The sequence below is a fragment of the Stegostoma tigrinum genome, chromosome 19 (genome assembly GCF_030684315.1).
Source record: "Stegostoma tigrinum isolate sSteTig4 chromosome 19, sSteTig4.hap1, whole genome shotgun sequence".
NCBI classification, from domain to species: domain Eukaryota; kingdom Metazoa; phylum Chordata; class Chondrichthyes; order Orectolobiformes; family Stegostomatidae; genus Stegostoma; species Stegostoma tigrinum.
The window spans coordinates 5,208,432-5,235,308 of NC_081372.1; the positions used below are offsets into that span (position 1 = coordinate 5,208,432).

The following is a 26,877-nucleotide window of genomic DNA, read 5'->3' on the forward strand; positions in this document are numbered from 1 at the left end:
TTTGTCTCTTTTGTTTTACATCTCCATCATCCTGTGGTTATACGCAGGGTCACCATGAAATGAACATGTGGTAACACTTGCTACCCATTCGATACAGCAGTCACTGTAGGAATGTTGGGTCAAATCTGTTGGGGCGTGTCAGGCTGTTGGGTCCAATGCTAATTTACCTGTTTACTAATACAAGTGGTTCAGCCCATCATCTCTTCTCCCTCATTTGATCATCGCTGATGTTTCTCCACCCCATCTTCCTGCCTTCTCCTCAAAACCCTTTGATCCCCCCTACTAGTCACCAACAGAGACCCATCCTCAACATCCTGGGTTTGCCATTATTTAGCAGAAATCCAATGAACAAGCTACATTAATGCCCAGATTACTCTGTGCTCAATGATTGGCCTACTCTCTCCCCAGGGCAGTTTCATCTACTATACAGCACCTGCCAGAAGTTTTAAAAAGTAGGCTCTATATTGTCTGGAAAAAGTGTGAAACTGCAGCAGTACTCAAATCTTTGACTAGGCACCCCATCCACAACTTTCAACATTCATTCTCTTCACCACTGACACTCAGTGACGTCAGTGTATACTAGTTACAAGTTACACAGCAACAACTCATCATGGCTCCAGAGACAGCACCTTCCCAACCCATGACTACTTCCAATTAGAAGGATAAGGGCAGCAGATACATGTGAACATGCCAGTTCCCTGCCAAGCCACTCACCATCCTGACCTGGAGATATATCGCCATTCCTTCAGTATCACTTGGTCAAAACCCTGGAATTCCCTCTCTAAGGGCAGTGTGGGTCTACCTCCAGCACATGTACAACAATAGTTCAAGAAGGCAGCTCACGACTGCCTTCTCAAGGGCACATGGGGACAGGCAATAAATGCTGACCAGCCAATGACACTGGTGTTCTACATCCAAATAAAAGAAAAGAAGTCACTTGAGTTCTGAACCTTGAACTTCAGCAGCCAGTGACACATCCGGCAGATAGAGCCCTGATAGTGTGGAAGCAGGCCTGTTGGCCCATCAAGTTCCTACCAACCATTCAAAGTGTACCCCATCCCCTACCATATCCCTGTGATCCTTCATTTCCCATGGCCACTCCACCCAACCTATACATCTTTGAACTGTGGGAGGAAACCAGAGCACCCAAAGGAAACCCATGTGGATACAGGAAGAACACGCAAACTCCACACAGACAGTTGCCCACAGGTAGACTCGAACCCAGGTCCCTGGTGCTGTCAGACAGCGTGCTAACCACTGAGCCACCGTGCCACCTTTGGATTAATGGTGTGCCCGTGACTCCCTATGTGCCACAGAAAGTACATGCCACTTGACCAAGCTGACCAACCACACCATCATTTTAAAAATGATTTGTTACAATCAGAATAACTGTCACTCGCTAGTTAATGGACAAACACCTTCTTACACTGTTACAAAGTAAGTGCCCAATTCTGGAGGTGGAAAATTGTAGAGCAAGTTAGAAACTCCTCCCTGCCCACTTCATCAGACTCACATTACACTTTGTGTACTCGGTTCAGGTGAGAGAAGCCCCTTGTACTTGCGAATTAAGCTCATCAAATGTAATGTGAGATCTCTGGGTGAGGTGGGGTTTTACCTGCACAGCTGAGCTCAGACGAAGGGGGCAATACCTCTATGTCACCAGAACCTGCTCAATGAGAAACAAACTGAAAAAATCTTCTGTAAACCAGTTACAATCAGTTACATGTGCTCACAGATAGCTTGCATGCCCCTGACTTAAATAAAAAACAAAACTCAACTTCTCCCAACTCAACTTTTGGGTCATTGCCAAATTGAAGAAGTAAGAGTTGGGACAACATGTTGTGCTGTACAGGACATTGGTGAGACCACTTTTGGAATACTGCATACAATTTTTCTATAGGAAGAATGTTGATAAACTTGAGAGTGTTCAGAAAAGATTTACAAGGATGTTGCCAGGGTTGGAGGGTTTGAGCTACAGGGAGAGGCCAAATAGGCTGGCGCTATTTTCCCTGGGGCACATGAGGCTGAGGGGTGACCTTCTAGAGGGTGATAAAATCATGAGGGGCATGAATAGGGTGAATAGTCAATGTCTTTTCCCCAGGGTGGGGGAGTCCAAATCTAGAGGGCTTCGGTTTAAAGTGAGAGAGGGAAAGACTTAAGAAAGGACCTGAGGGATTACTTTTTCACGCAAAGGGTGGTGTGTATATGGAATGAGCTGCCAGAGGAAGTGGAGGAGGCTGACACAATTACAACATTTAAAAGGCATCTGGATGGTTATATGAATAGGAAGGGTTTAGAGAGATATGGGCCAAATGCTAGCAAATGGGACGAGGTCAGATTGGGATGTCTGGTCAGCACAGATGAGTTGGACTGAAGGGTCTGTTTCCGTGCTGTGTGACTCTATGCTTAGACCTTTGATATAAAGTATTTGTTGTACCTCAGTCTCTCATGCAGGCCTCAACGCACACCAAAACAGCAGTCAGGGATGTCTCCTTTTCTGCTCCCTGGAAAAAAAAACTGAATTCAAGTTTCTGAAAGCTAGATGATCATGTCTGATGGTTGTCCAGAGGAGAAACTCTTTATCTTTGCATGGGAGTCATCAGTGAGCTTAGCACTTGTTGTTCACCCCTCATTGTTCTGAAATTGATTGCCTTGCTGGGTCATGTCAGAGGCCAGTTCAGAGAGAACTGCATTGCTATGGGCCTAGAGTCATGTGTAGGCCTGAGCAGCTAAAGAGAGGATTTTCTTCCCGAAGAGATATTAGTGAACTGGGTAGGTTTTCGTTGACAATCAGCCGTAATTACACTGTCATAATATTTCCCTGTTTCAATTCCAAATCTTATACATTGAATTTAAATTCCACCAGCTGCGAACTCAGGATTTCAACCCAACCTCCCAGATTATTAACCTGGGCCTCCAAATTCCTAGTTAAGTGACATTACCCCGCTGCTCTTGTGCAATCTATAAACTTTCTATCCATCGTCACATAACGATATCCAAATACCAACATTTGGAGAGCCAATATTATCTCTGGACCAACACCAGTAAAGCAAATAATCATATGGGAGTACAGAGCTTGAGTGTTGCTGAGAAAAGGCACACTTTGTTGAAGCTTTTCATCTTGCAGTCTTCAGGACGTTTGTAAGAATGACCAAAGTTAATGTGACTACTTCACTAAAACAGATTAGCTAATAACTATCAGCATTTTTTCTTGTTGCAAAACTGGCCACTGAGCTTCTTTCTTAGCCTCAGCATTCATTGATTCCATCACTATCCATGCTCAATAGAAGATACAATCCTGGTTCTGTGCTTCATCCCTCCCCTTCTTCTTACACAGATAAAAAGATTCTCTTTAGCCAATTATCTGGTTCAAGTCTAGCAGAGTATATGTTAAATGCCTCAAAACTACGCAGAGAGGACACTAGTTTCTTTGTGAGTGAAGCATTATTTGCAGTGTTTTAAAAAAGTCAAATCCTTGCTTTTGCTCTGTCTTCCAGCTCCTTCTACAATTTGTTTACTTTTTCGGGAGTCCACACCCAGGATTAACCAATCAAGGCCATTGAGCATCAATAGTAAACAGAGTCAAATAAGCAACAACAGAACAATTGCACACTACACTTCTACTCACTCTTCACTCCATTGGACAACTGATGAAATTAAAAATTGCCTGTGAGAAGAGTTGAGGTTAAATCCTGGGTCTAAATGCTCCATAAGATGTTGGAGGCATCATTCTGCCTTCTGCTGAATCCATTCATGGATTGCACTTCCCCTTCTCCCTCCATATTGACATCAATTCTGTTCACTTCTTAGTAACTCATTCACTGATTGTGGAACAAAATTTCAAACACAGTTTTTAACCTCTGGCCTCAATTTGATTCATAGAATAGAATGCCTACAGTGTGGAAGCAGGCCATTCAGCCCATCAATTCCACATCAACCCTCTGAACAACGTCTCACCTAGATCCATTGCCCCCCACTTTTCTCTGTAACCCCACATTTCCCATGGCTAACCCACCTAACCAGCACATCCCTGGACACTATAGGCAATTTAGCATGGCCAACCCACTCAATCTGCACATCTTTGGACAGTGGGAGGGAACCGTAGAAGCCGGAGGAAATGCATGGAGACACGGAGAGAATGTGCAAGACAGTCACCCAAGGGTGGGATCGAAACCAGGTACCTGACGCTGTGAGTCAGCAGTGCTACCCACTGAGCCACCGAGCCACCCACTTTCCCCACTATTCTGGCTAGAAGGAAATAGAGGAATTTTCTAGGATAGGGAATGATTATTTCACCCAGAAAGGCTGTTCTTTGCTCTCGGAGAATCACTGATGAGGAATATTTTGGAGACAGTGCAAAGTCATGAAATTAAGAAGAAGGAGCGCAGATACAATGGGCAAATAGCTGTGTACATCTACTCAGCTGTTTTGGAGTGTCGGCAGATTTGGTTAAGTAGATTGTCCTTTTAAATGTTTAGCATACGTGATCACTTAAGGGAACTGACTTGGCCACTGCTCACTTGGAAGCTTGCACAGCCTGGAGTAACATTGTAAATGATCTCCCTTCTATGGCATATTGTTACATGGTGGGAACATAATAATTCATCGAGAGGCACAGATAGATCCTCGTTTTCATTCTTGGTGCCAAAATTGTAGTTTGATTTGATTTGGTTTATTACTGTCACATGTTCCGCAGTACAATTAAAAGTATTGCCTTGCATGCCTTTAAGGCAGATCATTCCTCACTAAATGCTAAGCGTAATAGAGCGAGGAATACAATGTTACAGCTGCAGAGAAGGTTCACAGAGAGCAAGATCAGCATTAGATTTCAAGTTTGAGAGGTCCATTAAGAGTGTAATAACAATAGAGAAGAAGCTGTTCTTCAATCTGTACGTGTATGCAAACCTTTATATCTTCCGCCCAGTAGTAGAGGGTGGAAGAGAGTATAACTGAGCTGGGAGGGGGCCTCAAGTCATGTTCACCCATCTCCCCTGTGCCTGCTGACCTACATTGGCTCCCAGCATTCCTTCAAATCAGACTCTTGCACATTCCTGATTCCAATTGTCCCACTGTTGCTGGCTGTATTTTCAGCTGTCTTTGCCTAATGCTCTGGGCTTCTCTGTCTAAACTTCGCCAACTCTGTGCCTAACTCTATCAATCTCGATCAAGTCAAGATCCAGACTCCATGTTTTTATTGGGGAAAGGGCCCCAGAAACCCTTTGTGTAAAAATATACTCAACCACTGCATTGTAATCAAGAGTGGGATTGTGATAAAGGGAGACCAGACCTCCATGGAGCTTCAATAAGAATCCCCAATATCCAAAGCATCAACAAAACAGTAAACCCCTGTTCAAAATTCCCAATTATATTTTTCAAAGTTACGAATAAATCCAAATGATAGATGGTTGGAACTTGGAACTAACTCGAGATAAACAGCATAGACGTTTTCAGAAGGAAACTAGATGTGCCTATGAGAGAAGAGGAAATGAAAGGGGTTACTGAAATGATGTGAGGTGGTCAGTTGGGGGTAGGAGGAGGCCTATGTTGAGTATAAACAGTGGCATGGAGTGGTTAGACTGAATGGCCAGGTGCTGTGCAGTACATTCCATATAATTCCAGCTAATGTAACTTTCCTGAGGTATTCACTGTCTGTCCACTCATAGTAGAGCTTTTAAAATTGAAATAAAAAATATTAAATTCAGATAAGGGCAGGTATGAAGGCTTGAAAGCAGAGTTGGTTAAAGTGTGTTGGCAAATTAGGTTAAATGACAGCTCAATACAGACGAGTGCCAGACATTAAAGGGAGCATTTCAGAATATACAGAATAGATACATAATCCAAACAGTCAGAACAATATCAAATATAGACCTATTATCTGAACTAGAAATGTTAAAGATGATTTCAAACTGAAAGAAAATAAAGCATATAATTGTAGAAAGACAGGTGGCAGGTCAGAACATTGGCCAGAACAACAAACAGTGCAGTACAGGAACAGGCCCTTCGGCCCTCCAAGCCCATGCTGACACATTTTGCCCTTCCATACTAAAACTGTTTTCACTTACAGGATCCATATCCCTCTATTCCCTTCCTGTTCATGCATTTGTCCAGGCGCTTCTTCAAAACTGCTATTGTATCTGCTTCCACCACCTCCTCTGGCAGCGCTCTCCAGGCACTCACCACCCTTTGTGTGGAAAATGTGCCTCGCACATCTCTTCTAAAATTCCCCCCTCACATCTTGAACCTGTGTCCCCTAGTAATTGACCCCTCTACCCTGTGGAGACTACCCAACTTTCCTTTATAGCCAAAATCCCCCAGACCAGGCACACCAGACAGAATCTGAAGATAGCCAAGTATAATTAATTAAAAGGAAAAAATTAAGCATAAGATAAAGCTAACCCGAAATAAAAGAACATAGAACATAGAACATTACAGCACAGTACAGGCCCTTTGGCCCTCGATGTTGTGCTGACCTGACATACTGATCTCAAGCCCATCGAACCTACACTATTCCATGCACGTCCATATGCTTATCCAATGACGGCTTAAATGTACCTAAAGTTGGCGAATCTACTACCGTTGCAGGCAAAGCGTTCCATTCCCTGACTACTCTCTGAGTAAAGAAACTACCTTTGACATCTGTCCTATATCTTTCACCCCTCAATTTAAAGCTCGCCGTCACCATCCTAGGAAAACCCTATCTAACCCTCCGATTATTTTATATGTTTCAATTAAGTCACCTCTCAACCTTCTTCTCTCTAATGAAAATAGCCTCAAGTACCTCAGCCTTTCCTCGTAAGACCTTCCCTCCATACCAGGCAACATCCTTGTAAATCTCCTCTGTACCCTTTCCAAAGCATCCACGTCCTTCTTATAATGCAGTGACCAGAACTGTACACAATACTCCAAGTGCGGCCGCACCAGAGTTTTGTACAGCTTCACCATAACCTCTTGGTTCCGGAACTCGATCCCTCTATTAATAAAAGCTAAAACACTGTATGCCGCCTTAACAGCCCTGTCAACCTGGGTGGCAACTTTCAAGGATCTGTGTACATGGACACTGAGATCTCTCTGCTCATCTACACTGCTAAGAATCTTACTATTAGCCCTGTACTTTGCCTTCTGGTTACTCCTACCAAAGTGCATCACCTCACACTTGTCCGCATTAAACTCCATTTGCCACCTTTCAGCCCAGCTCTGCAGCTTATCTATGTCTCTCTGCAACCTACAGCATCCTTTCTCACTATCCACAACTCCACCGACCTTAGTGTCGTCTGCAAATTTACTAACCCATCCTTCTACACCCTCATCCAGGTCATTTATAAAAATGACAAACAGCAGTGGACACAACACCGACCCTTGCGGTACACCACTAGTAACTGGTCTCCAGGATGAACATTTCCCATCAACTACCACCCTCTGTCTTCTTTCAGTAAGCCAATTTCCATTCCAAACTGCTATATCTTCCACAATTCCATTCCTCTGCATTTTGTGCAATAGCCTATTGTGGGGTACCTTATCAAACGCCTTGCTGAAATCCACATACACCACATCAACCGGTTTACTCTCATCTACCTGTTTGGTCACCTTCTCAAAGAACTCAATAAGGTTTGTGAGGCACGACCTTCCCTTCACAAAACCGTGCTGACTATCCCTAATCAATTTATTCTTTTCTAGATGATTATAAATCCTATCCCTTATAACCTTTTCCAACACTTTACCAACAACTGAGGTAAGGCTCATTGGTCTATAATTACCAGGGTTGTCTCTACTCTTCTGTCAAAATTCTGATTTTAATTATAGACTATGGCCGATGACGACGTCATGTTTGAAGAATGAGAGTGAAGTTTTCTATAATTAGCTAAAGAAGAAGAGTTAACAAAGTGAGCATTGGTCCTTCAGAAACTAGGACTGGGGAATTCAAAGTGGAAAATATGGAAATAACAGATGAATTGAACAGATATTTCCTGTCAGTCTTCACTCTAATCCTGATGTAGAGATGCCGGTGTTGAACTGGGATGGAAAAAGTCAGAAGTCACACGACACCAGGTGATAATCCAAAAGGTTTATTTGAAATTATAAACTTTCATAGCGCTGCCCCTTCGTCAGGCTCACCTCCGAAAGCTTGTAATTTCAAATAAACCTGTTGGACTATAACCTGGTGTCATGTGACTTCTGACTTGCACTATAATGGATGCATGTAACATCCTAGAATCAGTGCTAAATTGGGAAATGGGAGGGAGGGAGGATCTTAAGAAAATCTCAATCACGAGGGAGGTGGGACTGAGTAAATTGTAGAAGCTGGAGCCTGGGCCCTGATGGTCCTGGGGTTATCAGAGAAGAGGCTGGTGAGTTAGTTGGTACAATGGTTTTAATTTTCCAAGTCTTACGTCAGGAACGGTCTCATTGAGCCAGTCGATGTAGTATATTTGGACTTTCAGAAAGCGTTTGACAAAGTCACACATAAGAGGTTAATGTGGAAGATTAAAGCACATGGGATTGGGGGAAGTATATTGAGATGATAGGAACCTGGTTGGCAGAGAGGAAACAAAGATTAGGAATTAATGGGTCCTTTTCAAACTGGCAGGCAGTAGCTAGTGGGTGCCACAGGGATCAGTGCGGGGACCCCAGCTATTCACAGTGTATGTTATTGACTTGGGTGAGGGAACAAAATGTAATATCTCTGAGTTTGCAAATCATACCTAGTTGGGTGGGAGGCTAACTGTGACAAAGATGCAGAGATCCTTCAGCATGATCTGGACAGATTGGGTGAGTGAGAAAATCCATGACAAAGAAGAACAAAGAAGAAACCTACAGCACAGGAACAGGCCCTTCGGCCCTCCAAGCCTGCGCCGATCAAGATCCTCTGTCTAACCTGTCATCTATTTTCTAACGGTCTGTGTCCATTTGCTCCCTGCCCATCCAGGTACCTGTCCAAATATATCTTAAAAGACGCTAACATGTCTGTGTCTACCACCTCCGCTGGCAACGTGTTCCATGCACCCACCACCCACTGTGTAAAGAACTTTCCATGCATATCTCCCTTAAACTTTCCTCCTCTCACTTTGAACTCATGACCCTAGTAATTGAGTCCCCCACTCTGGGAAAAAGGTTTTTGCTATCCACCCTGTCTATACCCCTCATGATTTTGTAGACCTCAATCAGGTCGCCCCTCAATCTCCGTCTTTCTAATGAAAATAATCCTAATCTATTCAACCTCTCTTCATAGCTAGCACCCTCCATACCAGGCAACATCCTGGTGAACCTCCTCTGCACCCTCTCCAAAGCATCCACATCCTTTTGATAATGTGGCGACCAGAACTGTACACAGTACTCCAAATGTGGCCAAACCAAAGTCCTATACAACTGCAACATGACCTGCCAACTCTTGTACTCAATACCCCGCCCAATGAAGGAAAGCATGCCATATGCCTTCTTGACCACCCTATTGACCTGCGTTGTCACCTTCAGGGTACAATGGACCTGAACACCCAGATCTCTCTGTACATCAATTTTCCCCAGGACTTTTCCATTTACTGTATAGTTCGCCCTTGAATTTGATCTTCCAAAATGCATCACCTCGCATTTGCCCGGATTGAACTCCATCTGCCAATTATCTGCCCAACTCTCCAGTCTATCTATATTCTGCTGTAATCTCTGACTGTCCCCTTCACTATCAGCTACTCCACCAATCTTAGTGTCATCAGCAAACTTGCCGATCAGACCACCTACACCTTCCTCCAGATCATTTACATATATCACAAACAACAGTGGTCCCAGCACAGATCCCTGTGGAACACCACTGGTTACAGGCCTCCAATTTGAGAAACTCCCTTCTACTACTACCCTCTGTTTCCTGTTGCCCAGCCAGTTTTTTATCTGATGCAGGATAATTTGGATAAATGTGAGGTTATTCACTTTGGAACAAAAGAAGGCAGATTACTACCTGAATGGCTGTAAATTGGGAGAGGGGAGTGTGCAGTGGGACCTGGGTGTCCTTGTGCACCAGTTGCTGAAGGTAAGCATGCAGGTGCAGCAGGTGGTAAAGAAGGCAAATGGTATGTTGGCTTTCATTGCGAGAAGTTTTGAGTACAGGAGCAGGGGTGTGCTGTTACAGGGCTTTGGTGAGGCCACACCTAGAATATAGTGTGCAGTTTTGGTCTCCTTTTCTGAGGAAGGATGCCCTTACTCTCGAGGGAATGCAGAGAATGTTTACCAGGCTGATTCTGGGGATGGTGGGTGTGATGTATGAGAAGAGATTGACTAGGTTAGGATTGTTTTCACTAGCGTTCAGATGAATGAGGGGGATCTCATAGAGACTTATAAAATTCTAACAGGACTGGATGGGGTAGATGCAGGGAGGATGTTCCCGATGGTGGGTGTGTCCAGAACCAGGGGTCACAGTATGAGGATTCGGGATAGACCACTTAGGACGGAGATGAGGAGACATTGCTTCACCCACAGAGTGGTGAGTCTGTGGAATTCATTACCACAGGAAGTAGTTGATGCCAAAACATTGAATGTATTCAAGAGGCGACTGGATACATCACTTGGAGAGAATGGGGTCCTAGGTTATGGGGAGGAAGCAGGGTTAGGCTATTGAGTTGGATGATCAGCCATGATTGCAAAGAATGGTGGCATAGGCTCAGAGAGCTGAATGGTTTCCTCCTGCTCCCATCTTCTATGTTTCTATGATAAAAGAAAGCAGAAGTAACTCCTTTGGTCAAAAAGCAGGAGAGAAAGAAAATTGGAACCTACAGGCCAGTTAGCTTTTGTCAGGGGAAAAATATTAGAAGCTATGATCAAATAAATTAAAACAGACTACTTATCTACACAGGGATAAGTTCAAGATAACCTGGCAGAGTCAACATGGCTTTGTGAAAGGGAAGTCATATTTGACCAATCGATTGGAATTCTTTGAGAAAGTAACTTTGAGAAAGTAACACATGCTGTGGGAAAGAGGGAACCACTCAATGTCCTTAAATTTCTCGGAGGCATTTAATAAAGGGTCACATCGAAACATTACTGTGGGAGAATCATTTAGGGTAACTTATTGGCATGAATAAAAGATTGGCTGTGAACAAGAAGCATCGAGTGAGTCTTTTTCATGTTGGAAAGATGTCATGAATGGTGTACAACAAGGATCAGTGCTGTGTCCTCAACTGTTTACTAGCTGCATAAAGGATTTTGATAAGGGGACAGAGGTTGCTAAATTTTCCCCTGACAAAGGTAAGTAGGGAAGAAAGTTGTGAAAAGGACACGAGGAGGTGAGAAAAAGATTTTGATTCATTAAGAGAGTGGACAAAGAGGGAGCAAACAGAGTACGAAGTAGGAAAATGTCAAATTGGCCATTTTAATGGCAAGAACAAAAAGAAGCATACTATCAAAATGGCGACAGATTACAGGGCTCTGAGATGCAGAAATGTGTCTTTATGCATGAAACACAAAAGTTCAGTATGTAGGTACACTGAGTGATTCGTAAAGTTAATATTTCAATCTATTGTGAGGGTGTTCAACACAAAAATGTTATGGTTCAGTTGTACAGGAATTAGTGAGACAACATCTGGAGTACGGTGTACAGTATTCGTCTCCTTATTTAAGGAAGGATATCTATGTATTGGAGGCAGTTCAGAGAAAGTTCACTATGAGCAGATTGTTTATGAGGAAAGGTTGGAGAGTTTGGACTTGTATCTGCTGACATTTAGAAGCATAAGGGGTGGCAGATTGAAATGTATAAAATCCTGAGGCGACCTGACAAGGTCATTGTGGAAATGAGCTGTCTTCTTACGGGAGAATCTGGATCTGAGGCTTTAAGTTTAATAATGAAGGGGGCACCCATTTAAACAGAGATAAGCCGAAAAAGCAATTCTGTGAGAGAGTTGAGAGCGTTCCTGAAAAGGTGGTGGAAACAGGGACGCCAAATATTTTTAACGCTAAGGTGGGGAGATCCTTGCTAAGTAAAGGGGGTGAAAGGTTATTGGGGGTAAGTGGTAATGTGGGTTTGAAGTTACAGGTCACATCAGCCATGGGCTTATTGAAGTGGGCATAAGGAGTAGAATGGCCTCCTCCTGTTCCAGATTCTTGTTTGCGTGTAATAAGTTAAATATTTCCACCTATGACTGACACTTCTTTCTATTTATTTGTACAGGGTGAGCCTGGACCAGCTGGTTTGCCGGGCCCTCCGGTAAGTTCTGTTCCATTCGTTGTTACAATTCAGAGAGCTGTACATGTGAGTTTATAATTCCGTGGTTGTGCCTGCTCTGATGTTCCCTTCACTTCTCCTCAGGGTGTACCAGGTGAACCGGGAGACCCTGGCAGTCCCGGAGCCCCTGGCCTTGCTGGGCTTCCAGGAATCGACGTGAGTCAAGATTTTTAATTCTCACCATTTTGTTGATTTCCAGACCATTACATGTTATAAACATCATATGTACACTCAGCATCCATGTCCTCCAAATAGCATAAATGCCTGCACAACAAAATACATCAATTTGGAGTGTAGGCGCTACAGCAATGTAAGGAAACAGCACATACTTGGCTCACAGGGAGATCCCAGAAACAGTGATCAGGTTTCATGTGAATTAGGAACAGGCCATTCAGCCTCCTTCTGCACCGTTCAATAAAATCTTTGATCTTAGAGTAATCTCAGCTCCTCATTCCTGTCTACTAAAGATACACTTTTGACTCCCTTGTTACTCAGGAATCTACCTACCTTGGTTTTACAGGTTTTCAAAGACCCCACCTTTACCACTCTCTGGGGTTAGGCCACATCAACCTTGGTCTCATTGATTCGTGAAACAGGCCCGAGGGGTTGAATGGCGTACTCCTGTTCCTATGAAAGAGAGTTTTAACACCCATGACTCTCTGAGCACAGCAGAATTCTCATCATTGCCATCTTCAAAGGGAGACCCCTTATTTTAAACCACGGCAAAGTTGTTGGAGGGAATGCTGAGGGGCAGGATTTACATGTCTTTGGAAAGGCAAGGGCTGATTAGGGATAGTCAATGTGGCTTTGTGCATGAGAAATTGTGTCTCACTAACGTGATTGAGTATTTTGAAGAAGTGACAAAGAGGATTGATGAGGGCAGAGCAGCGGACGTGATCCATATGAACTTCAGTAAGGCATTCAACAAGGCTGCCCATGGTACACTGTTTAGCAAGGTTAGGTCACACAGAATAAAGGGAGAACTAGCTATTCGGCTATAGAACTGGCTCGAAGGTAAAAGACAGAGGGTGGTAGTGGAGGGTTGCCTCTCAGCCTGGAGGCCTGTGACCAACGGTGTGCCGCAAGGATTGGTGCTGATTCCACTGCTTCTTGCCCTTTACTTAAATGATTTGGATGTCAACATGGGAATATTGGATAATAAGTTTTCAGATAAACATAAAAACTTCGAGCCTGCTCCGCCATTCAATAAGATCGTGGCTGATCTTTTTGTGGACTCAGATCCACTTACCCGTGCTCTCACCGTGTCCCTTAATTCCTTTATTGTTCAAAAAATATCTACCTTCGCTTTAAAAACATTTACTGAAGTAGCGTCAACTACTTCACTGGGCAAGAAATTCTGTAGATTAACAACCCTCTCAGCGAAGAAGTTCCTTCTCAATTCTGCTCCCTCTCATCTCATGAGGCTACACCCTCTTGTCCTAGCTTCACCTGCCACTGGAAACATCTCCTCTACTTCTGTCTTACCTATTCCACTCATAATTTTATATGTTTCTGTAAGATCCCCCCTCAATCTTCTGAATTCCAATGAATATAATCCCAATCTACGCAGTCTCTCCTCATAAGCCAACCCCCTCAACTCCGGAATCAACCTGGTGAACCTCCTCTGCACCCCCTCCAGTGCCAGTACATCTTTTCTCAAGTAAGAAGACTCAAACTGCACACAGTACTCCAGGTGTGGCCCCACCAGTGCCTTGTACAGCTGCAACATAACCTCTCTGCTTTTAAACTCAATCCCTTTAGCAATGAAGGACAAAATTCCATTTGCCTTCCTAATTACTTGTTGTACCTGCAGACCAAACTTCTGTGATTCCTGCACAAGGACACCCAGGTCCCTCTGCATAGCAGCATGCTGCAACTTTTTACTATTCAAGTAATAATCCTTTTTACTATTACTCCTACCAAAATGTATGCCTTCACATTTATTTACATTGTATTCCATCTGCCAGACCTTTGCCCACTCACTCAATGTATCTATGTTCCTCTGCAAAGTTTCAGTCCTCTGCGCACTTTGCTCTGCCACTCATCTTAGGGCCATCTGCAAACTTTGACACCCTACATGTGGTCCCCAACTCCAAATCATCTATATAAATTGTAAGTATTTGCGGCCCCAACACTGATCCCTGAGGCACACCACCAGTCACTGATTGCCAGCCAGAATAGCATTCATTTATCCCCACTCTTTGCTTTCTGTTAGTTAACCAATCCTCTAACCATGCTAATACCTTACCCCTAACACCATGCATCCTTATCTTATGCAACAGCCTCTTGTGCGGCACCTTGTCGAAGGCCTTTTGGAAATTTAGGTAAACCACACCCACTGGGTTCCCATTGTCCACCTTGCTCGTAATGTCTTCATAGAATTCCAAAAGATTTGCCAAGCATGATCTGCCCTTCATGAACCCATGCTACGTCTGCCCAGCAGGACAATTTCTATCGAGATGCCTTGCTATTTCTTCCTTGATAATAGAATCAAGCATCTTCCCCATTACAGAGGTTAAGCTAACTGGTCTATAATTCCCCATCTTTTGTCAGATGACACCAAAATTGAAAGTGTAGTGGACAGCAAAGAGAGTTTTCTCAGAGTACAATGAGATCTTGATCAGATGGTCCAATGGGCTGAAGAGTGACAGTTGGAATTTATTTTAGATAAATATGGGTGCTGCATTTTGGAAAGGCAAGTCAGGGCAGGTAAGGCCCTGAGCAGTGCTGTTGAATAAAGAGACCTTGGAGTGCAGGTTCATAGTTCCCTGAAAGTGAATCCGCAGGTAAATAGGATAGTGAAGAAGGTGTTTGGAATGCTTGCCTTTCTTGGTCACTGCATTGAGTACAGGAGTTGGGAGGTCATGTTGCGGTTGTACAGGACATTGAATGGGCCATTTTTGGAATACTGTGTGCAATTCTGGTCTCCCTGCTCTAGTAAGAATGTTGTGAAACTATAAAGGGTTCAGAAAAGATTTACAAGGAAGTTGCCAGGGATGGAGGGTTTGAGCTGTAGGGAGAGAGCTATTTTCCCTGGAGTGTTGGAGGCTGACGGGTGACCTTATAGAGGGTTATAAAATCATGAGGTGCATGGATAGGGTAAATATGCAAGGTCTTTTCCATGGGGCAACCAAAACTAGAGGGTATAGGTTTAGGGTGAGAGGGGAAAGATTTAAAAAAGACCTAAGGAGCAATTTTTTCACACAGAGAATGGTGCGTGTATGGAATGAGCTACCAGAGGAAGTGGTGGAGGCTGGTACAAATACAACATTTAAAAGGCATCTGGATAGATAAATGAATAGGAAGGGTTTAGAGGGATATGGTCCAAATGCTGTCAAATGGGTCTAGATTTATTTAGGATATCAGATCAGCATGGACAAGTTGGATTGAAGGGTCTGTTTCCATGCTGTACAACTCTATGATCCTATGTTCCTAGTTCTAGTCTCTCCCACAAGGAGAAATGTCTATTCAGCATCCACTCACTCTGGATTTTATGTCTCAACAAGACCCCATTCCTCAAACCATGAAGCAGAGGAGGCTGGATTGTGGATAAACAAGAGGTGGAAGGTTATCGGGGGAAGGTGGGAATGGGATGGAATTACACCAGCTGTCAAATGGTGGAGCAGATGTGGGGAGGTGTGCAGCCTCGTCCCACACATAATTTCCATGTTCAGATGTATGCCCGAGAAAGTTGGCACTGTCGGTAGTGCAGCTCTCCCCCTGGAGCGTCTTGTGCTTATATCTCTGGGGGATTTAAGACAGGAAATAAAATGAAGCATTTTCTCCTGCTGATGAAGTGTTAGACAAAGGGTTTTAAGCTGCAGAGCCAGGCCATCCAAGAGGAAAGTGAGGATAAATTTCTTCACACAAAGGGAAATGGAAGTGTGGTACTCTCTCTCTAACAGAAAAGCAGAGCTCATTGAATACATTGATGGATATTTACTGGACAAGGGGATAAAAAGATATCCAGCTGCGAGGTGACATGGTGGCACAGCGGTTAGCACTGCAGCCTCACAGCGCCAGGGACCTGGGTTCAATTCCAGCCTCGGGTAACTGTCTGTGTGGAGTTTGCTTCCTGTGTCTGTGTGGGGCTCCTCCAGGTGCTGTGGTTTCCTCCCACAGTCCGAAGATGTGCAGGTTAGGTGAACTGGCCATGCTAAATTCCCCATAGTGTCAGGGATGTGTCAGTTAGGTGGGTCAATCTTGAGAAAAGCCGGGTTAAATGGTGGAGCTTGGTGTGATGCTCTTCGGAGAGTTGGTGTGGATTCAATGGGCTGAATGGCCTGCTTCCACACTGTAGGATTCTATGATTCTCAGGCTGATGGTTAGAGCAGCCATGATCTCATTAAATGAAAGAAGTGACAAAGGGGCAGAGTGGCCTCCTGCTGTTCCTGAGTTCCTTTCTTCCAAGATCATGGCTGACCCCTGTTTTGTCTCAACTAAAACCTTTCAGGAATGAAGTGTACCTCCAAGCGTGGAGTTTGGGGGAGAATGGATGTGGGGAGGGGACAGGAAAACCAGGTGGAAACAAACCAATGGGGAAGTCTCCCGGGTTGTAGAGGTGAGCGGGTGGTGCTGTGATGGGAGTGATGGATGGGGCTGAGCAGGTAGTCTGCAAGGTGACAGGTAAAGTGCACATTTGGGCATGATGTAGAGAGCTCCCACTGTGCCTAAAACCTGCTCCTGGACCATGTGAAGACCCATAAGATATAGTAGCAGAATTAGGCCATTTGGCCCATCCTGTCTGCGGTGTCATTCAATCGTGGTTGATATGTTTCTCAACCCTATTCTCTTGCCTTCTCCCTGTAACCCTTGACCATGTTACGAATCAAGAACCTATCACAGCCAGAGGCTCCATCCAACAGCGGGTGGGGTCACTGGCAGATACTGAGGTACCTCTGCCCCCATTCCGACCCTTCCAATTATATAGAATCCCTACAGTGTGGAAGCAGGCAATTCAGCCCAACAAATCCCCACCAACTCTCCAAACAGCACCCCAACCAGATGCATCCACTTTACCGTATCCCTGTAAACCTGCATTCCCCACGGCTAATGCACCTAACCTACACATCTCTAGACACTACGGGCAATTTAGCATGACCAACCCACCTAATTTGCACATCTTTGGACTGTGGGAGGAACCTGGAGCACTCCGAGGAAACCCACACAGTCACAGGGGAGAATGTGCAAACTCCACACAGACTGTCGCCCAAGGATAGAATCAAACCCAGGACCCTGGTGCTGTGAGGCTGCAGTGCTAATCACTGAGAAACCATGCCGCCTTGACCCTTCCTCTGCAGGAGTTTCCTTGCCTACCAGGACGACTGTGAACAACATTGAGGGCACCTTGGTGGGACTGCTGTGACAATTAGCCCAGGAACATTTGGAGCTTAGTAACCATCCACTAGAGGTGGTCACAGGGATAAGGCTCAAGGCCATGGAGGGAATTTGAAGACAGGGAGGAGAATTTTAAAATTGCTTGACTGGATATAACAATGTGCGGAGTATTTGGGGATTCGCTCCATCAGTAGATTTTTGGACAGTGAAGGAAATTGAGTATAAGATTAACAATGGTCTCACAGAATGATGGAGTAGGCTCAGAGGGCTCAGTGACCTACTGCTGTTCTGACACTCTAGCAGAGAATGCACACTGTGATTGAAGCATTTAATTGGAATTCGCAGGTTACTGGGGACAACATCCTCCGTCTTGAGCTCTGACTAGAAATGCACAAAATTGCTGAGAACATCAAAGAGCAACTCTACAACTTCAGTGAAACAGTGTTTTCAAAGTCTGGGATTACCGTGATTGGAGAGAGGAATTAAGGAATCTGTTTCTGTAGCTCCGTTGCTACCTACTACTCAGTGACCGTGTGGTATTTAATGGGTCATATTTGCAGACTGTCACTGCCTGTGAAGGCTCATTAATGAGATGAGTGTGGACATTTCTTAATCAGATTAGAGTGGTGCTTAGTCTGAAGCAACAAGCATTACATGGTAGGAAACAAGTTAAATCAGAGAACGCTGGAAATAGACAGTGCCCCAGCAAGAAACAGCATAATGATTTAGGTTTGAGTTCCATAAGAAATAGGAACAGGAAGTCTGACTTTCAAATCGCACAATCTTTTCATCTATTTTTGTGCCATTTGCAAATTTGGCTATAGTACATTCGTTTCCTTCCTCCAAGCTATTAACACAAATTGTAAATAGTTGTTGTGCCAGCAGTAGTCCCTGTAGAACCCATTGGTCAGGGGTCACCAAACTGAAAAGACCCCCTTATGCCCACTCGCGGCTTCCTGCCCATGAGCCAATTCTCTGCATTAAAAGGGTGCAGGAAATCTCCACTACATGGTTGCTGAGTGGGAGGTGATGATGCAATGGGAATATCACTGAGTTATTAATCCAAGATCCCAGGGTAGCATTCCAGGTACTTGGGTTTGAATCCCGGCATAGCAGGTAGTGCAATCTAAATTCAATAAATATCTGGAATTTCATTTTAATTTTTAAATTCATTTTGTAGAATGTGGGTGTCGCTGGCTGGGCCCAGCATTTATTGCCCATCTCTAGTTGTCCCGTGAGAAGGTGGGGGTGAGCTGCCTTATTGAAACACTGCAGTCCATGTGCCCTTAGGGAGGGAATTCCAGGATTTTGACCCAGCGACACTGAAGGAACGGCGATATATTTCCAAGTCAGAATGGTGAGTGGCTTGGTGGGGAGCTTGAAGGGGGTGGTTTTCCCATGCCCATGCCCATGTCCTTCTAGATGGAAGTGGTCGTGGGTTTAGAAGCTGCTGTCAGAGGATCTTTGGTGAATTTCTGCAGTGCATCTTGTAGATAGTACACACTGCTGCTACTGAGCGTTGGTGGTGGAGGGAGTGGGATGTTTGTGGATGTGGTGCCAAACAAGTGGGCTGTTTTATCCTGGATGGTGTCAAGCTTCTTGTGTGTTGTTGGAGCTGTACCCATCCGGGCAAGTGGGGAGTATTCCATCACACTCCTGACTTGTGCCTTGTAGATGGTGGACAGGCTTTGGGGAATCAGGAGGTGAGTTACTCACCGCAGTATTCCCAGCCTCTGACCTGCTCTTGTGGCCATTAATCAAATGTTGACCAAAATCAATGGTTCATTAATATCTTTTGCAGAAGGAACTCTGCTGTCTTTACCTAGTCCGGACTGAGTGTAACTCCAGACCCACAGCAATGTCTTTAAATCTTAACTGCTACCTGGGTAATAAATGATGGATTAGCCAGCGATGCCCACAATGAATAAAAAAGTACAGGTATTAACAAAGAACTTGCATTCTGTAGCACCTTTTATGATATTAGGATGTCTCAAAAGACACCATCTATTACCGAGAAAAGAGACATGCAGCTGAAACTTTCCACCTTGCACTCATCATGACAAATGCAAGAATGCCAAATTTCAAATGAACTAAAGGAGCTCATTGGTGAGCAAGTCAACTCTGATTGGTCAAGCCATTGCCGTGGAGAATGCACCAGGGAATGTTGCATTCCTAAACGTGCTTGTTTAAAAACAAAATCCCTTTGAAATTTGATATTCTTCCAGCTGTCCAGATCTGTGCAAAACGAAAAGCTTCAAAGCCACTTTTCTTTCAGTAGCAAGACCCAGGTTCTGTGCAGTTCCAAAGCAAATCTGCTGCTAACAAATACTTTTGAAATCTAATCAATGTTGAAAGATAAAAAATGTAATCATCAATCTGGGAGTGTCAAGCTTCCAGCAACAGGAAGGAGACAATGGCCAGATATTCATTAAGAGTTTAATATTAATGTCAGGATTTTGGGAATATTCTCCTACTCTTGCTTGAAATAATGAGCAGCATGAAATCTTTTCGATCCACATTAGATGGAGCATCGGTTTAATATCTATGTTGAGGACTGTCTCCTCCAACAGCGCAGCACTGCCTTTGTATCTGGATGTGAGTTTGCTCGCTGAGCTGGAAGGTTAGTTTTCAGACGTTTCATCACCATTCTAGGTAACATCATCAGTGAGCCTCCGACGAAGCGCTGGTGTTATGTCCCACTTTCTATTTATCTGGTTAGGTTTCCTTGGGTTGGTGATGTCATTTCCTGCGTTGGTGATGTCATTTCCTGTTCTTTTTCTCAGGGGATGGTAGATTGGCTCCAAATCAATGTGTTTGTTGATGGAGTTCTGGTTGGAATGCGAAGCTTCTAGGAATTCTCGTGCGTGTCTCTGTTTGGCTTGTCCTAGGATGGATGTGTTGTCCCAATCAAAGTGGTGTCCTTCCTCATCTGTATGTAAGGATACTAGTGATAGTGGGTCATGTCTTTTTGTGGCTAGTTGATGTTCATGTATCCTGGTGGCTAGCTTTCTGCCCGTTTGTCCAATGTAGTGTTTGTCACAGTTCTTGCAAGGTATTTTGTAGATGACGTTTGTTTTATTTCTTGTCTGTATAGGGTCTTTCAAGCTCATTAGCTGCTGTTTTAGCGTGTTGGTGGGTTTGTGGGCTACCCTGATGCCAAGAGGTGCGAGTAGTCTGGCAGTCATTTCGGAAATGTCTTTGATGTAGGGGAGAGTGGTTATGGTTTCTGAGCCCGTTTTGTCTGTTTGTTTGGGTTTATTGCTGAGAAATCGGCGGACTGTGTTCATTGGGTACCCATTCTTTTTGAATACGCTGTATAGGTGATTTTCCTCTGCTCTGCATAGTTCCTCTGTGCTGCAGTGTGTGGTGGCTCGTTGGAATAATGTTCTAATGCAGCTTCAGAGGAACTACGAAGAGCAGAAGAAAATCACCTATACAGCGTATTCAAAAAGAATGGGTACCCTATGAACACAGTCCGCCGATTCCTCAGCAATAAACCCAAACAAACAGACAAAACATGCCCAGAAACCGGAACCAATCTCCCCTACATCAAAGACATTTCCGAAATGACTGCCAGACTATTCGCACCTCTTGGCATCAGGGTAGCCCACAAACACACCAACACACTAAAACAGCAGCTAATGAACTTAAAAGACCCTATACAGACAAGAAATAAAACAAACGTCATCTACAAAATACCTTGCAAGAACTGTGACAAACACTGCATTGGACAAACAGGCAGAAAGCTAGCCACCAGGATACATGAACATCAACTAGCCACAAAACGACATGACCCACTATCACTAGTATCCTTACATACAAATGAGGAAGGACACCACTTTGATTGGGACAACACATCCATCCTAGGACAAGCCAAACAGAGACACGCACGAGAATTCCTAGAAGCTTCGCATTCCAACCGGAACGCCATCAACAAACACATTGATTTGGAGCCAATCTACCATCCCCTGAGAAAAAGAACAGGAAATGACATCACCAACGCAGGAAATGACATCACCAACCCAAGGAAACCTAACCAGATAAATAGAAAGTGGGACATAACACCAGCGCTTCGTCGGAGGCTCACTGATGATGTTACCTAGAATGGTGACGAGACGTCTGAAAACTAACCTTCCAGCTCAGCGAGCAAACTCATATCCAGAACCTCAATCTGAGCTACAGATCTTCTCAAAACTCGCTAACTGCCTTTGTATGGCTCAGAGAGTGTTAGCCGAGTCCGCACACTCAGGTTTCTGGAGTGAAACTTAAAATCCACCACATTATGCCGATGAAGTGACCAGGCAGTCACTGAGCCAACAGCTGACAGTCGGAATTTAATATTCAGGACTGAAACGTAAAACCTCATTCACAAAGTTAATGTTGCACTCGCACACACAAGTTTATATTCCCTGCACTGTTCCCCAACTTGCAATTGTATTAAGAAACCATCTTGAATTCCTGAAGATTTTTGTGCTAAGTGCTCTTTGTTCAGCTGTCATGAAACGGAAACTGACAATAGAACCAGACTACACACTTCCAAGGTGCTGTGAAGCTACACTTTCCGAAACACAAACTATCCTGCGCTAATCCGCCTGACGCCATGAGTCTAGGGTCGGTTGAAAGGCCGTTTTACAACCATTTTACAAACTTGAATGCACCAGATGAAGATTGAGTCAATTGCGATGCCATACACAGGCAAATAGCCACTCTGGTGTATGACTTTTTGAATGAAGTACTGGAGTGGCACAAATGGAAAGAATCAGGGTCCAATCTGATCAACATTCAACTCTGAGCCTTCTTTCTTCATTTGCTTGTGTTGCAATGCCATTCCAAACATTTGGATATATCTCTAACTCATTGTTTATTAATTCGGGAAAATTAATTATGTGTTCGAGTGAGCAATGTCCATAGTGCAGGACTCCACAAAGGATGGGCGTAGACCATGGGATAAATCTACATCTTTATCCGACATATTACTACCTATTAGTCTGGTGAGACAATTTCAAATCAAGGAACAGAATCTTAAAGTTTGAGCTATTTTGTCTGTGGATGGTGTCAGGAATCAAAGGAAACTAAAAGAATGTTGGCCTTTATATCTAAAGGGCTGATATATAAAGGGACAGAAGTTAATTCTTTACTCAGATAGTAAGGGAATGGAACGCTTTGCCTGCAACGGTAGTAGATTCGCCAATTTTAGGTACATTTAAGTCATTATTGGATAAGCATATGGATGTACATGGAATAGTGTAGGTTAGATGGGCTTGAGATCGGTATGACAGGTCGGCACAACATCGAGGGCCGAAGGGCCTGTACTGTGCTGTAATGTTCTATGTTTTATGTTCTATGTTATACTGCAGGTATACAAAACCCTGGTTAGACCCCACTTGGAGCACGATGAGCAGATCTGAGCACTACACCTTGGGAAGGATATATAGGCTGTGGAGGGAGTACAATGTAGATTTACGAGAATGATCCTGGACTTCAGGAGTTAAGTTATGAGGAGAGAAGACACAAGTTAGGCCTGCTTTCTCTCGAATTTAGAAGGTTAAGGGTGATGTGATCAAAGTCTTCAAGTTATTGACAGGAAAAGATAGGGGAGATAAACTATTTGGGCTCATATTCTGAGAATTAGGGCTAGAACATTCAGGAGAGATGCTAGGAAGCACTTTGACACACACAGGTTTGAAACTCTCTTCCACAAATGACAGTGGATACTGGATCAATTGTTTAATTTTAAGTCTGAGATTGATAATCTTTTGTTAAGCCAAGATACTGAGGGGCACGGGCCAAGGGCAACTATATGGAGTAAGTCACAGAGCAGCCATGATCTTGTTGAATGGCTCAAGGGGCTGAATGGCCTACTCCCTGTTCCTACATTCCTCTGGAGGAAGCATGTCTTCACTAAAATGCCACAGAGAATCTGGAACACTTTCTTTGTTAAATCTGGGGCATGGGTGAGGGGAAGGTAAGGAGAAAGGCAGGAGATCGATCAAACATTTCAAGTCAGTGATTGATGGACTTTTGTGTGTGAAGGGATTGATGGGATCCAGAAGCTTACCAGGGCAGATGGAGTTGTCATATATATCAGCTGCAATTAAATAAGACCATTAGATATAGGAGCTTAGGCCATTCAGCCCATCCAGTATGCTCCGCCATTCGATATATGGCTGATATGTTTCTCAACCCAATTCTCCTACCATCTCCCAGGGACCCTTGACCATCTTACTAACCAAGTTATTAACAGGAAATGACAGGGCAGCATGGTGGTTCAGTGGTTAGCACCGCTGCCTCACTGCATTGGGGACCTGGGTTCAATTCCAGCCTCGGGCGACTGTCTGTGTGGAGTTTGCACATTCTCCCCGTGTCTGTGTGGGTTTCCTCCGGGTGCTCTGGTTTCCTCCCACAGTCCAAAGATGTGCAGGCTGGGTGGATTGGCCATGCTAAATTGCCCCTAGTGTTCAGGGATGTTTAGGTTAGGAGGGTTAGACGTGGGGAATGCAGGGGGAGGGCAATGGGTTTGGGTGGGATGCTCTTCAGAAAGGTGATGTTGGTTTGTTGGGCCGAATGGCCGAATAGGGATTCTATGACTCTATGAAGAATCTATCTGTTGCTGCCTGAAACACACTCAATGACAGCCCTCTGAAGCAATGATTTCCACAGATTCCCCAGCCTCTCGCTGAGAGAGAGTCCTCCTCATCTCAGTTCTAAAGGGTCGTCCATTCGCTCTGAGGCTGTGTCCTCGGGTCCTAGTCTCTCCTACCAGTGGAAACATCTCCTCCGTGTCCAGTCAATGCGAGTTTCAATGAGATGCTCCTCATCCTTCTAAACTCCAATAAGGCCTTCTGGAAATCTAAACTGACCGTGCCCACTGGATCGCCTTTGTCTAACCTGCTCGCTACCTCCTCAAAGAATTCCAACAGATTTGTCAAGCGTTGCCTCCCCTTGAGAGAGCTATGTTGACTCTGTCCTATGCACTTCCAACCTTGTCCTTAATAATGGAGTAGGTGAGGGCTGAATGGCCTTCTCTTGTGCGTCTGTGGGTGGCCTGGTATTCCAGGCATTGAGCCAAACTAACATCTTGTTTTATTCCGACAGGGTCTGCCTGGTCCTCCCGGAGCAGATGGTCCTGATGGAGCTCCCGGTGAGCGGGTAGGTTCCAGTTAAGATCGTTAAGTGTCCAAGTGAGTTGGAAACTCCGTATCTAACAGTGTCGATGCATGGGAGAGGGATGCAGAAGAGATTCTGAGGGTGGGTGAGGAGCTGGCAGGTGTGGGACAGGAGAGAGACAAGATATTTAGTGTGGGGGTGGGTGGGGAGGGGAGGTTCTGAATGTCTGTAGTTTCATTTCGACCAGTCTTGCTTCGCTCTGATACAGACATTCTATGGTTTGTTTTAGAGGACTGTTTGAATTATATTCAGCCTCTCCTGTTGGATTTGCACTGTCAGGAATGAGCTTTCAATAGAAGGGCCGTGGTAAATCCTGCTTTAATCTGCTGGGTTGGGAGCTATTTGTGGCTGAGACGTGAATGAGGGGAGTTTGTTTAAATCTCATGTTTACAGTGAGGCGCCCAGTGTGAGCTGTTGGAAAACCACATTCAATTTTCATCTCACTGTGAGAGGGGACAAACTCAGAGCTGGCTGGGTGGGGGGGGGGGTGTGGGATGTGGGAGGGAGAAGGAGAGTGTGCGGAGGTGGGGGGGTGTGCAGGGTGACCTGGAAGCTGGTGGGGGAAAATGACAGGGTCAAGAAAAAGCAAATGAGGGATTGGGGGAAGTGGAAAGAGAGATGCAGTATAGGATAAAAGGGTGGTGCGGGAAGACAGGCAGGCAGGGTGAGAATGGGATTGGGCAGGGCACAGTAATGGAGGGGTAATGGAGAATGCTGGGATGGATGATATGGGGATGATCAATATGACCAAAAGGTAGAGTTCATTCATTAATTCACTGAGACAGCTCCAAGCTGTGACAGGTCATTCTCTATTAACTTTTATCAAATCAGCAAAGACATATTTCTAGAATGGAGAAAGGTCATGCATCTTTCTGCAGGGGGGAGAAAGGATCGTTGAGGAATAACAGGAGCCTGGGAAATGATAAACAAGAAACAGTTTCCAGTGTTCAAATCCAGGATAGAAATCTTGATCTCTGGTTAACCTTCAGTTCCCTCAGCATTGACCCTCCGACAGTGCCCACTCCCTCACCGCTGACCCTACGATAGTGCGACACTCCCTCAGTACTGACCCTCCGACAGTGCGGCGCTCCCTCAGCACTGACCCTCCGACAGTGCCCACTCCCTCAGCACTGACCCTCCGACAGTGCCTGCTCCCTCAGCACTGACCCTCCGACAGCGCCCACTCCCTCAGCACTGACCCTCCGATAGTGCAGCGTTCCCTCAGCACTGACCCTCTGACAGTGCAACACTCCCTCAGCACTGACCCTCCGACAGTGCGGCACTCCCTCAGCACCGACCCTACGATAGTGCGACACTCCCTCAGCACTGACCCTCCGACAGTGCGGCGCTCCCTCAGCACTGACCCTCTGACAGTGCGACGCTCCCTCAGCACTGACCCTCCGACAGTGCGGCGCGCCCTCAGCACTGACCTTCCGACAGTGCGGCGCTCCCTCAGTACTGACCCTCTGACAGTGCCCACTCCTTCAGTATGGACCGTCCGACAGTGCGGCCCTCCGACAGTACTGACCCTCCAACAGTGCCGACTCCTTCAGCACTGACCGTCCGACAGTGCGGCGCTCCCTCAGCACTGACCCTCCGACAGTGCGGCGCTCCCTCAGCACTGACCCTCTGACAGTGTGGCCCTCCCTCAGCACGGACCCTCCAACAGTGCCCGCTCCCTCAGTACTGACCCTCCGACAGTGCCCACTCCCTCAGCACTGACCCTCCGACAGTGCCCACTCCTTCAGTATGGACCGTCCGACAGTGCGGCACTCCGACAGTACTGACTCTCCAACAGTGCCCGCTCCCTCAGCACTGACCCTCCAACAGTGCCCACTCCATCAGCACTGACCCTCCGACAGTGCAGCGCTCCCTCAGTACTGACCCTCCGACAGTGCGGCACTCCGACAGTACTGACCCTCCAATGGTGCCCGCTCCCTCAGCACTGACCCTCCAACCGTGCCCACTCCTTCAGCACTGACCATCCGACAGTGCGGCGCTCCCTCAGCACTGACCCTCCGACAGTGCGGCGCTCCCTCAGCACTGACCAGCCGACAGTGCGGCTCTCCCTCAGCACTGACCCTCTGACAGTGTGGCCCTCCCTCAGCACGGACCCTCCAACAGTGCCCGCTCCCTCAGCATTGACCCTCCGACAGTGCCCACTCCCTCACCGC

The 26,877-nt window shown here is 45.3% G+C and overlaps 1 protein-coding gene across 1 annotated transcript in view; it reads left to right on the forward strand.

Moving 5' to 3' along the window:
- Positions 1-26,877, forward strand: part of col9a3 (collagen, type IX, alpha 3) — a 187,264-nt gene that overhangs the window by 18,278 nt on the left and 142,109 nt on the right. Inside the window, exons 3-5 of the mRNA XM_059652715.1 lie at positions 12,146-12,181; positions 12,284-12,355; positions 24,632-24,685. Of these exons, the coding sequence (XP_059508698.1) occupies positions 12,146-12,181; positions 12,284-12,355; positions 24,632-24,685 (162 nt within the window). The remainder of the gene's footprint in view (positions 1-12,145; positions 12,182-12,283; positions 12,356-24,631; positions 24,686-26,877) is intronic.